This window comes from Mastigoproctus giganteus, chromosome 4 (genome assembly GCF_048544385.1).
Source record: "Mastigoproctus giganteus isolate SK-2022 chromosome 4, ASM4854438v1, whole genome shotgun sequence".
In the NCBI taxonomy this organism is placed as follows: Eukaryota; Metazoa; Arthropoda; class Arachnida; order Uropygi; family Thelyphonidae; genus Mastigoproctus; species Mastigoproctus giganteus.
This window is the reverse complement of record NC_143578.1, coordinates 160,664,041-160,677,527: the sequence shown is the minus strand read 5'-3', so window position 1 is coordinate 160,677,527 and position 13,487 is coordinate 160,664,041. Positions and strand designations below refer to the sequence as shown.

At 36.0% G+C, this 13,487-nt stretch overlaps 1 protein-coding gene across 1 annotated transcript in view; it reads right to left on the bottom strand.

Moving 5' to 3' along the window:
- LOC150087146 (endoplasmic reticulum transmembrane helix translocase) overlaps positions 1 to 13,487 on the bottom strand; it is a 760,787-nt gene that overhangs the window by 630,031 nt on the left and 117,269 nt on the right. The window contains exon 4 of the mRNA XM_090371851.1: positions 12,642 to 12,870. Coding sequence (XP_090227977.1) covers positions 12,642 to 12,870 — 229 coding nt within the window. The remainder of the gene's footprint in view (positions 1 to 12,641; positions 12,871 to 13,487) is intronic.

Sequence of the window (13,487 nt, the reverse complement as noted above, 5' to 3'; positions counted from 1 at the left end):
AAGAAGCAAAGTACATTATTAAACAAAAATGTTAAAGACAATTTTTCATGAAGTAAAAAAAAATATCCTAACAGAAAGATTAGTAACACTGACTCGGAATTTCTGAAATCGATCATACTCTTCATTATCCCACAAGGTGACCAGTACAACAACCTGGATACAAAAATCAGAAAAATTAGCTCAACTTTACACCCACGACCATTAGCAAAGTAGAATGCCTGCAACTACAAGACATTCCTGACTGTGTCTCACCATTGCGTGAATGTGCAACAAAAGAGTTCATAACAGTAGGTTAAGGGTATCAGAGAAAGAGTAAATGCAAGGATGATATAACTTGAAAAGTACAATTTAAGGTGTCTTAGTCCTGCTTGTTTTAATCTTATAATGGAAATGGCAATAATAAAATTTCCTTTTCTTTTTTTTAGATGTAAACAATAGCGCTAATAACAAAACAGTTAAGAACCAATTATAACTTTCGAACCCCCTCAACCAATAAAAGCGTAATTCCCACAAACATACCCTAATTTGTTTTTCTCTTCTATCCAAGTATATGGGAAACCATTAGGAGAATTGATAAAAAAAAAAAAAACCATTAATGTTAGGTTTAAAGGTAGTAAAAACCTTAAACAAATTGCTAACTCCTCCCTTACCCAACAAGACACTTAGTTTATAAATGTAACTACAACTGTGGGAAGTATTATGCAGGACAAATTGCAGGAGATGTGACAAACACCATCACACAAAATGAGGAAACTTAACTCAAAATAACATTAACATACCATTTCATATCAGAAGGCCATATCTTTCAAATCTCTGCCCCCCCCCTAAAGTCTTAAACATTGCCCACCAACAAAAAAAGAAAGGATTTCCTAGAAGCTCTTCACATACAGAAAGACTGTGGGGTAGCAACTACATGTGGAGAAACTCAACATGCAGTTGCTATCTCCCAGTCCTGGATAACTCTTCAACAATGTCAACCAAAACAGATAACAGACAACAAAATAATAGCCATAAAAATAACCCATAAAATAACCACAATCCCCAAGCACTTCCAGTTCATTTAGGTTTCCAGATCTTAACAGAAGTCAAGTCGACGGTTTGGCCAGAGGCAACAATACATACAACAGCATCAGTTCACAAGAGCAATTTCCCCATCCCCTACAGTATTCAGCATGGTCAACAGTAAAGAGAAGCCTTAAGTCCCAATAAAGAAGATCAAAACTGACTACCTGTCCTTTCTTCCTTCCTACCTTCTTTTTCCAGACATTCTCTCTTCTTGGCTTCTTTCTGTCAGCATATATCAAGAGGGCAGAACCATATGTAATGTTTATTATGGCCAGTAGGCACCTTAAGATGTAATGTCATTGAATATCTATAGTAATTCCACAGATGATGGAACCACAATGGTCTTAAACACATGGGTTTCTTGTAATGTTCAATTATTAATTAATTAAAATGCTAAATTATGTTATTAAAATGCAGTGCAGTTTAATCAGGATAGTCAAATTTTATCCTAACAGTGAAACTTTTATTTGAGATTCTGAAAATAAAAAATTGTTCATTTAGAATTACACAAGCAAAGAATCTGTAAAAGAATAAGAGAAGTTTACCTCGATATGATACGTAGAACACTTCAGTATAATACTCTCCAGAAATTAAAACGAAAACAATTAAAAAATTGAAAATCTTACATTACAGTAAGAAATAATTAACAATTCAAAAACAAATGAACACAATTAAAAATCAATTTAATGTAATTCAAAATTAACTCAAAAAATTAATTTACGAAAAAATTGCAAAACGATTTTCCTTCCTGAAGCTGATAGGAAGCGACTTCCTAATCAGCTTAAAAATACGTGAACTTAAGGAAAATAAAGACATTACTATTCAGAGAGCAGATAAACCCATGTTTAGTCTCTAGAGCAAAGTTTCCGGCATCCTCCTCCTCCCATACTTCTCCTTCAACCCATGCACGGTACTAAGTACTATAGGTTTTGATACCTTTCGTGTTTGGGGTTTTCATTAAAAAAAAAAAAAAAAAAATGAGATGCAGTGGTAATACTCAATAAACTTGATTATATTAATAAGTTAAAGTCATTGGTATCGTGCTGAGTCTACTTCAAGATAAGTAGACTCAGCACTATTTAGCAATTTGGTCAATCAACACAATAAAATGTTAACCACATATCAAAAAAAACGACTACATTACTATGGCTCAGGTCAAGGAATTGAAGGCCAAAACATACAATATTCCTGCACTTTTCAGTCAGATAAAATTACACTGGATTTCCTATTCAGCCTATTGTTTCCTACAGAAACTCGGCATTTTCATCCTTGGCCACACATGTATATAGCATTATAAAACCCTTTAGACAGGCAATAAAATTTGGGATTAAAAACTATGATACACTATTTAATAACCTTAAGGACTGTAGACTTGGTGGTAATGATAATTTATTCTCACTAGATGTTACCTCGTTATATACGAACATAAACATTGAATACACATTAGATATTCTTTTGGATATATTAAATAATAACTCAATACTGATTAATTACACAAAGCTTCCTATTAAAGAAATTTTTCACTTAATTAAACTCTTAGTTGAAGCTTTCGAGATAAAGTATACAAAGAAAATTTTGGTTTGCCAATGGGATTAAGTCTGAGTGGCCTAATATCAAAGATCTATCTCTCTACAATTGAACGTATATATCTGATGCCTTTTCTACCTCGTATCACATACTATGAGAGGTATTTAGACTATGTTCTAGTCATTACCAATAGTAGCACTATCCGAGACATTTTTCATGCACTTAATAACATTCATTCTAGACTCAATTTTACATTGGAGAGGGAGAATACGGATACTAAGTCATTAAATTTTCTAAATTTCACACTTACTTTAACATCTATCGAAAACCTACAAATATCGATATGCTTCTGCATTATAACAGCTATCACCTGTTCACCTACAAAAGATCGATTATCTTTAATCAATTTCTCAATGCTTATAAATATTCAACGACGGAATCGCTTTGGGCTCAGAAATACAAATATTAACCAGCAGATTCTTAAACAGGGGTTACCCACTTGCTACAATAGACAGAATTAGGGTACAAGCTAAGGATAGAATACAAAAAAATACACTAACCAGTAATATCAAAAAAATACTTTATTTCTGTCCCATATGTTGAACAGTGGCACAAAACTTAAAAGAGATTCTTTAAGGATACTGAATTTAAAATTGTAGCCAGGCCAATATGGAAATTACACACTACTGAACAATCGCTCAGTCCTTTCCTCGTTCACAACACAAATAAATAACCTAGTATACAACATTTCATCACCTCCGTAGCCAGGTGGGCAGGAGCAGCAGTGCATAGCACACGCTTCTTGATTAGACCGGGCTTTGAGCTAGTGACCACCAAATACGGAAAGGTCAGGGAATGACCACCGCATATCCCTGGAGCAATATGGCCTTAGTTGCTAATGCTCCTAAAAACCAAATAATAACAACAACAACAACATACATTTCTTGCGGTGATTGCGACTCCTCTTATCAGGGTTCTACATGTTGCCTCTGAAATTTCGTGTTAATCAACACGCGGCCTCAGTTCGTGCTTCTTTTTCAGTAGAAATAATAAGAGGAGTTTACCTCAATATAGTGCGTAGAACACTTCCGTATGATACCCTCCAGAAATTAAAACGGAAAAAACGAAAACTTACCGATACATTAGAGTAAAATATAAATAATTAAATAATCAGTTTAACACAATTCAAATCATTGTCAGTTCAGGTTTAACCCGATTCGGTAATTTTCATTCCTGTGATCACGACATACGGTCGAAAAGCGCTGTCAGCTTCAGGAAGGAAAATCGTTTTGAATATTTTCGTTAGATTTTTTAATTGCGTTAATTTGATTTTTAATTGTTTTAAATTGATTTGAATTGTGTTAAACTATTTATTTAATTATTTATATTTTACTCTAATGTACCGGTAAGTTTTCGTTTTTTCCGTTTTAATTTCTGGAGGGTATCATACGGAAGTGTTCTACGCACTATATTGAGGTAAACTCCTCTTATTATTTCTACTAATATTATTATCAAAGTAGAACATATTGAGTAGTACAGCTCTGATTCATACTATCTAATGAAAAATAATGTATAAAAAGTAGCATTTTTAAATATTTTAAATTTTTTATTAAAAATCACACACAATATGATTTAAATAAATATAAAATTTTTAATAAACATTATACATAATCGATTAAGAAAAATTATTATTCTACAGCAATTAGAATTAAAAAATAAAAATAAAAAGTAGGGTACCTGCAGGTACAAGACCATGTTTGTTTCAAACAGGGAGGGGTGTGACTGCTGCCAGGTTAAACTAGTTGGTCACAGGTAATGAAGTGTTCTCTTCTTGTAAATAACTGTCATTTAATATATAAATATGAGACTATTAACATCTACAGGATGTTTTTTTTATTCAGCATATCCCTCTACATTTATCAATAATATGTTGCAGTTGGAGTGAGAAGTTGCAAAAAACATGCGCCAGTATTTCCCTCCAGTGCAGAAAAAATTTCATCCTCAACTGCTTTCTTCAGCTCAATTCTTCTGAAAACACACTGTTTTTGAGATAACCCCAGAAATAAAACTCACATATGTATCTCAGATATCAATGCAGGCCACACCAATCCTTTGTAATAATGCCTCAAGGGTAGTGGTTAGAAAGCACCTTGCTGTCAAAAATTTCATCCAGGACAGCTTCTGCAGTATTCAAACATTGCCAACCAAATCTCCAAACCTTTCTCTTCTGAGAGATATAATATTGTTGGCATGGAAAATTTGAAGCTTGAAAAACTGCAAAGAAAAGAAATCACATGATGAATAAAAAAGTCATCTTGTATACATACTTTTTTCTAGCGTTTTATTCCTGTTTGTACAATAACTGGAAACATCTGTAATCTCTATGCTTTCCATAATTTCTATTAACTCTATTGCTTCCTTTGCATGTCTTCCTCTTTCTCAACAAAGATAGCCACTGTAGCTGCTAAATGGATAAAAGCAAATGACATATCTTTGTTATTAATTTTTTCGGCTGCAGCATTATTTCTTCAACTCTGTTTTAAGTTCTTTGCTTTTAAAGTCTAAGGAGGTATAAGGGATGGAAAAGAGCAGGATTATAATGTTCTATATGTGAAAATTGTGTAATTAATATCCAGGAGGTACAGCAATACTGCTGGAAAGGTGATTATCATTATAGTATATGCATACATGGCAGTCAAATTTTAGTATTTGGCAGTGGCAATGATGCAAGAATATACAGCACGAGACAAATAAAAAAAAACTTAAAAAAAAAAAAAAAAAACTTACTCTAATAATTTAACTAATACTTCCTTATATTTAATCAAACCACCACTTCTCCCAAAACAAAATGAAGTTTTCCAAGAATTTTTCACTACATGAATTAAATAAATTAACTAAACCAGCCCCTCAAACATTATCCAAAGTAGACTTTTTGGCAGTTTCCACTATGTTTCTGTATATCATGTGCTGGCTCTCCAAATCCAAGGTAAGTGCAATACAATTAGCTTACAGTTTTTGCCAAGTTCCAGTCACATTTTGATGTATTTTAACTGCCTGCCATGCTGCTTTGTCCTTCCACATGCATTTTGAACCCATTTTTTATTATTATTATTATTATTATTATTATCATAGTGGCATATGATGCAAGAAAGCAAGCTTATAAAGAATCAGCCAAAAAAAAAAAAAAAAAACTCCTCACATCACTCATCCACCCAACCAATAATTTGTTTAGTTCTTCCTTGAATTTATTCAAACTGCCCATCTCCACAGCACCAGATGGAAGTTTATTCCAACAGTCAACCACCTGCTGGCTGAGGGCAAACCTACTCACATCTATCCTGCAACCATCCTTCCTCAATTTGATTTATGAACACTCGTGTGTGTGTGTGTGTGTGTAGTCTTTTTTTGTTTTTTTATGAAAACCCCAAACACGAAAGGTATCAAAACCTATAGTACTTAGTACCGTGCATGGGTTGAAGTAGAAGTATGGGGGGGTGCCAGAAACTTTGCTCTAGAGACTAAACATGGGTTTAACCACTTCAAGCCTCCAATAAGCAAAGTGGTGGTATTTCACCGGTTGATGAAAGTCATCTACCACTGAGCAAGAAGAAGAATGCCATCAGCATTGATGCCTTGCTCAATCCATTCAAAGTTTTAAAAACTCAATCAGATTACCACGCAGGTGCCTAGTCTCAAGATTCTGTGATTTGCAGAATGGAAGCCTGCCTTGGTAAGACCAGCCTTCGATTCCCTCCACCAATATTATTGCATCTGCTGCAGCAGATCTATATCTTCTTAAAATGAAGCCTCCAGACCTGTATGGAGTACTCAAGGTACAGCCTTGAGTACCATTGCCTTATACAACAGGATAATCACGTCCTTGTCCCTGCTAGCAAAGTTCCTGAATATCACAGACAACATTCCATGAGCTATCCTGGCAGCCTGTCTGCATTGCTCGGAGAACTTCATAACTAACTGCACAATTAACCCCAGGTCTTTTTCATTTTCAATAGAAGCAATTTCATATTACAACAGAAGCAATGCAAAACTCACATTCGCCTCGGCCTGTGGCTCCAGTTGATATATTAGTCAGTGTATCCCCCCTCCCCCCAAGCTATCAGAACTTATATTTAATAACATCATCAGTATTCCCTCTCATATTTTAAGAGGGAACACTGAAGGGAAACCAATAAATGAATGAAGCAGGCACAAAACAAGTGAAAATACTGTACAGAGTCTTTGGCAAGAAATGTCACAACAATGTCTTATTTTTAATCAGCTTGGAAGGCTGCTATTTGGTGGTGTACCTCTTAATATTTCTAGAAATATTTTTAAGGTGTCATTGCATCAAGGTGAGGGATAACACAAATTTTATGTGTTATGAATTTTATGTGTTTCTTAACTAATAGCATAACCCCCTCCTCCCGTCTTATCCTGTCTATAATTTCTGTAGACGTTGTACTCCCCAAATTCCAGTTCTGCTTTCCTTATATCTGTGTGACACCACGTCTCTGATATCCCAACAATATCTGTCTTTGATGCTTTGAGCAATACCTCAAAATTCATCAAATTTATTTACCAAACTCCTAGCATTGGTGTACACGCAAGTATACATGCACCTGTTTCTATTCTTAGATACCCTAACACAACCCATGTGTTAACTTGTACCGCAATGACTCCCAGCAGTCTCTGAAATATCCTGCATCTTGTTTTTCAGGCTGCTGCTCATTCCAATAGAAGCAGTGCAAAAATCACTTTCACCTCTGCCAGTGGCTACTGTTAATCTATTAGTCTTTGTATCACCCCCCAAGCTAGCAGTTTTCCGACCCACCTAACACTGCCTCGATAGAATCAGCAAATATTCTTGCAACCTTTCTATTTAAGTGTATCCCATCCCTGTAGAAGCAGTCTCTCCTGTTAACAAGTACAGTCCATGCTGAAAAAAATTCTACCCTTTGAGCCTTGCACAATCTTTCCAGGGCCGAATTGATCGTTAAGGCTTTATAATTTTCCTCTTCTATAATGAATAGATGTTCTTCTCCCCTGGGGAGGGGGCCAATCTGTGCTGTTAGCTGTGTTCTGGGGATGTTATAAATTATACATTCATATAAAATGTATGCCCAGTCTTCACTCTCGCCACAGGTGCAATTTGGGTCATCAGTCAGCTCTATGAAGGTTAGTTTTGCCCTTGGGGAGCCGTGACCTGTCAATATGAATGTTGTAAAAAGTCCAGGAGCATACCAATTAAGTGGCTTTGGTCTGACCCTTGCCACCAGGGCAGAAACCTTTTGGTAACTAGACCTCTGGTTTCCTACTCCCATTTTATTTGCCATAGCTCATGGAGCTTTGTGGCTATTCTTTTTCTTTCAGCATTGAAGGTGCTGGCTGTATCGAGGGCTATCCCGAGAAATTCTGTGAGCATGCCCTTTTTAAATCTATAATAGAAGCCTCCCTTGGCTACTTCCAGGTAAAGTGGGAGAGCTCCGGCCAGCAACTATAGCTCAGGTGTGCTCACTGTGCAACGTGCTCTGGAAATGGTGAGAGGTATTGTCCTTTGTATTGATTCTAATTTATTCCTGTTTCTTACTACGGCCGAGTAGGTGAACCATGCACTGGCTCCATACGTGATAACAGGTAGGAACATTGCACGGTTATGATTGCCAGTGTCTTTCTTTTGAGCCCCCAGTCTGATCGACTAATCCTGGCAATCATACCTGCATAATTTCTCACTTTCTTTGCCAAGAAGGTCAAATGGGGATAAAAAGTTAATTTTGAATCAAAGACCACTCCAATATATTTTAGTTCTGTAATTATTTTTATAGTAGTTGTGTTTTTAATTTGTGGACGTCTTGTTATGTCCAAATTGCCTTTTAGAAGTATTTGTTTGGTTTTTTCCAGGCAATATTTTGAGCATGTGCATTTGTGCCCACTCCTGTAGCTGCAAGAGGGTGGCATTTGATCTTTGCTCTACAACCACTTGCATGTTAACTTTTACAAGGAAAATCATGTCATCTGCAAAGGCCAGACTTTCCACAGGGCCCAATCCAAGGCCAAAAATTCATCCAGAACAATGTTCCTGAAGAGAGGGCCAAGGATTGAACCTTGCAGGCAGCCTTTATTCACAGGGCATGTCAATTCCTGGAACCTTGTGCGCACTTAGCTGTTTATTACCTTATATAGGTTTTGTGAGGTATTTGCCTGGCGGAGTCTCCTAAGGACACTAGGCCACCAGAGAGAGTCAAATGTGCACCGGCAAAGTCAATAGAGATTGCCAGCATATATTTCTCCTTTGAGTTTTTAACAGCTGTCAGTAGGTGGTGCATGGCATCCTACGTAGAGTCGCCCTGCTTAAAACCATACTGATTATTGGAATGTAAACCAGCTTCTACGTATTATTGAGCTAATCTGCTATATATTAGTCTTTTGTATATATTTTCCCTAGTACAGGGAGTAGGGCTATTGATCTATATGATTTGGGATCAGTAGTGGGTTTCTCAGGGTTTTTGAGAATTAATCTTAACATAGTTTTTTTTTCCATATTTTCGGGAATATGCCTTCTGTCATACAGTTATTATATAGTGCTATTAATTTGTCTGGTGCTATTTCTGCTAATTTTTTGATAATCTCTACCTCTAAGAGGTCAAAACCTGGGCATTTATTGTTTTTGGTTTTAGATAGTGTTATTTTTAACTCTTCTATAGTAAACAGAGGTTCAATATTGGTGTGTTGTTATATTCAGTGTTTTCGTTTTTTAAGGTCTAACTGGGTGGGTGAATGATCCCCAGTTTCAGTCTCAATAATACTGTCTAGGATGTTATTTACAGAGTCCACCCAACACAGGTTTGGGGTTCCATCTGGTTTGACAGTAGTTTCCAAGACATCTCCTCTTGGCAGCTTGTTGGTCACTATTCTGTAGGCAACTCCCCAAGGGTTATTGTTTCCAGTGGTTCTCACCAAGTGCCTCCAGCATTCCTTTTTCTTGTTCCTTATGCTGAGGGCTGTATGCTGATTCCTGAGAGTTCTATAAGAATCTTTCAGTGCATCCATCTTTTGGTGATGGTACAGTGATTTTTACCAACACTTGTTTAGAGAGATCTCAGTTGAATCCCATGAATGAGTGGAGAAATTATTATCAATGCAGCTGTACTCAGCCAATCTCAGGCATGTGGAACAACCTCCCAACCACAACCCAAGTTACACCAGGTTTTTCAGTCTGCATAACACACAAATCAGCCTGTGCATACACACTTGTATGGACATGATACACATGCACCAAAAAGTTCTAAGAACAAGACCATAAATTTTATTACCAACCAACAAGAAAAGTAAATTTCTCACCTTCTCTCATAAGGTTTCTAACCACTATTATAATCTGCAATTTCTATAGATATGCTTTATTTCTAAGTTATACTATGGTAAATTCTTTTATACTTTAATACAAACATTTGAGAAAGTTATTCCAACATGAGACACATTGTTATTCCATGTTCTTAGATTGTTTGTTTTGTTTGGTTTTTAGGAGCATTAGCAACTAAGGCCATATTGCTCCGGGAAATGCGGTGGTCATTCCCTGACCTTTCCGCATCTTCCGTATTTGGTGGTGACGGGCTCGAACCCCGGTCTAATCAAGAAGTGTGTGCTACACACTGCTGCTCCTTCCCACATGGCTACGGAGGCGCCCCATGTTCTTAGATGATTACTGAGTTATATATAATCATAATTTCATCAGAGCAATGTATACAACTGAATTTAATGCTTATACTACTAGAAAACTTAGACATTTCTGTTTGACATGAATGAATCAGGATTACATAAACAATGGTTGCTGTCCAATCACTTGATTACCTCATTAAATTAATGCTTGAACAGGATGTCAGTAATGTGAGTGAAACTTTCTACTTTGGTAAAAAGAGATTACAGTAATACCTCGGTTAACAAATTCTCTGGGAACGAAGTTCCTTTATAATGAAGTCAGCAAAAAATTTTAAATCAAGCTGATAAAGTTAAGCAGTCTGTGCAAAATTGTAGTGATATTACCAAATCCAAATTAACACACACATACATAGTACCATTATAGAGAACATGGAAAAAATGTTAAATGTTTAGGTAGATGATATGACACAGCATCATATGCAACCACTCAGGCGATAATTCAACACAGAGCATTAAACTTATTTAAATGTTTAAAGGCCCGGGAAGCTGAGGAAACCACCAAGACTTTTGTAGCTTCTCGCAGTTGGTTTGAAAAATTCAAAAAATGTGCAAGAACTCAGCATTAAACTGGCGGGCGGAGCTGCAAGTGCCGACATCCAGGCAGCATCAGAATTTCCTGCACAACTGCAAGCCATAGTAGAATGAGGAAAATACCCACAGAATTTGGTATTCAATGTGGATGAAAGCAGGCTATTCTGGAAACGCTTGCCTTCCAAAACTTTCATCTCCTGAGATGAGAAAAGAGCTTCTGGGTTTAAAGCAGCCAAGGCCTGATTAACACTGTTGTTGGGTGTAATGCACCTGGGGATATGAAGCTAAAGCCAATGCTTGTTTACCATTCCAAAATGCCTCGAGCTATGAAAGGATTCTCCAAACTTAATAGAAAGGCCTGTGTGACAATGGACTTGTTTACCGATTGGTTTATCAACTATTTTTGTCCTGCTGTCCAACGTTATCGTGAACGAAATAATTTCGAACCCAAGGCATTTTTGCTACTGGACAATGCACCAGATCATCCTTCAAATACTGGCTCACTTCAAACATGCATTTCTGTTGAAGTGCTGTTTCTCCAGCCAAACATAACTTCGCTGCTACAACCAACAGATCGGGGCATTACAGCAGCCTTTAAAGCCTACTATCTGAGATGCACTTTTAGTCAACTGATTGAGGCTAATGATGAAACACAACAGTCGATCAATGATTTCTGGAAAAATAACATTATGAAAGCAATCAGCAATATCAAAAAAGCCTGGGATGAAGTGACAGATCAGTGTCTTAATGGTGAAGCACAAATAAGGCCCAATGTTGTAACAGAATGTGATGGAGTAGAATGTGAAATTCCTGCAATTAGCACAGAAGTTATTCGAATGGCACAGGAAATAAGATTTGCAGAAGTCGACGTAGCTGACGTTCAGGATTTATGAAGTAGCCATGATGAGACACTAACAAATGAGGCACTCCAAGGGTTATCGGAGCAACAAGTAAACAATTAGTTGAGAAAATGAAGACGAGGTTTCCCCCCAGAGAGGATATTAACAACAGAGACCATGTCTAATTGTTTAAATGAAGTGACTCAAGCCTTAGATATCTTATCAGAAAATTATCACGATTTTCAATGAAGCTGCATTGTGAAGAGATCCATTTTAAATGCTTTAACTTGTTATAGTGAGATGCTACGTGATCATAATAAAAAAGCAAGACAGTCGACCCTAGATGCACTTTTGAAAAAGTCATCAAGTGAGCATTAATGTTGTTTTGTGTTATTTTTCATAATAGATTTTAAGTTTACTGTTTTACTTGACTATCGTGAAGTTTTCTTTAATATTTTATAATATAATATGTATGTTCTCATTTCAAATAAATTTATTTTGAACAATTTGTGCGTTTTTTTTAAGTGTAGGAATATATCCATATTCTTGCTATGGTATTTCTATCTCCGATAACAAAGTGTCTTATAACAAACTAAATTACTGGAATGCATCTACTTTGTTAAGTGAGGTATTGCTGTAATTTAGTCAGATTGGGCTTGGCACACCCAGGGTCCTGAGATGGATATCATCATTCTTCTCTTTCTTGGTGATTCCCTTCTCCTTCTCTCAGGACCCTTATGCTGCACCAGTCAAAAAAAATTCTCTCTCGAGAATTTTTTTTGGCTGGTGCAGCATAAGCCTCAGGCTTCCTTGCACCATGTGCCTAAGTAGGATAAATTATTTTTATCCTACTTTAAATGCCACCCAACACTTGCTTCAGACATTTTTAGATCTAATTTTTTATATAAAAAAATACAGACAGATATAGTAAATATCGACTTTATTCATAATTATAATTTTACTTACATTAATCATATAGGGTTTATTGCCCATTTTCCTTATTTCGCTAAGATTTCGAAGCTGTTGCTGCACAAGAGTACATTCAAAGGCTACCAACATAACCAATGTAAATACACTATAGTACCAAAACTCATCCAAGCACCAAAGTGCCACACAGAACACTTGGAAGACAAAGAAAGGTGCAGTTGCTCTTTCCTTAAAAAGTTCCATAAATTCTGGAACTACCATTTCTAAACTGAAATAAAAATTAAAACCAGTTTCAATTATAAAACTAAAATAAAAATTGGCTTCATTATATCAAAATGAATGAATAAAGAAATAAGAGTTTCATTAATCTAAAAGACTTTTTGGTTAGAGCCTTAGATAGCAAAGGAGTTTACTGACATATGGGTTAGTGCAATCACATAATTTTTATACATAGTAAACTCAAGATATATAAATTGGCATCGTTGAGATAAAATTAAAACAATGACAATTCATCTACCTTGGTTGTTTACTATGTATGAAAATGATGCAATTGCATGAACCCATATGTGATTTTAATTAATTTAACTATATAGCATTAGCATTAGTTGAGGCATATGATGAAAGAAAGCAAGCTTATACAGCATCAGCCAAAAAAAAAAAAAAAAAAAACCTTCCCATTTTGCCAAATTCGGTCACTCCAAATGTTTGTCTAGTTCAGCCTTAACTTTATTTAAGCTATCAACTTCCACAACAACAACAGATGGAAGTCTGTTCCAGCAATCAACTACCCACTGGCTAAAGGCAAACTTTATATGCATAAATATATGCACCAACATAAGCTGATCTAAGACTTAACTAAAGTAGAGTCAAAACCACAATGACTAA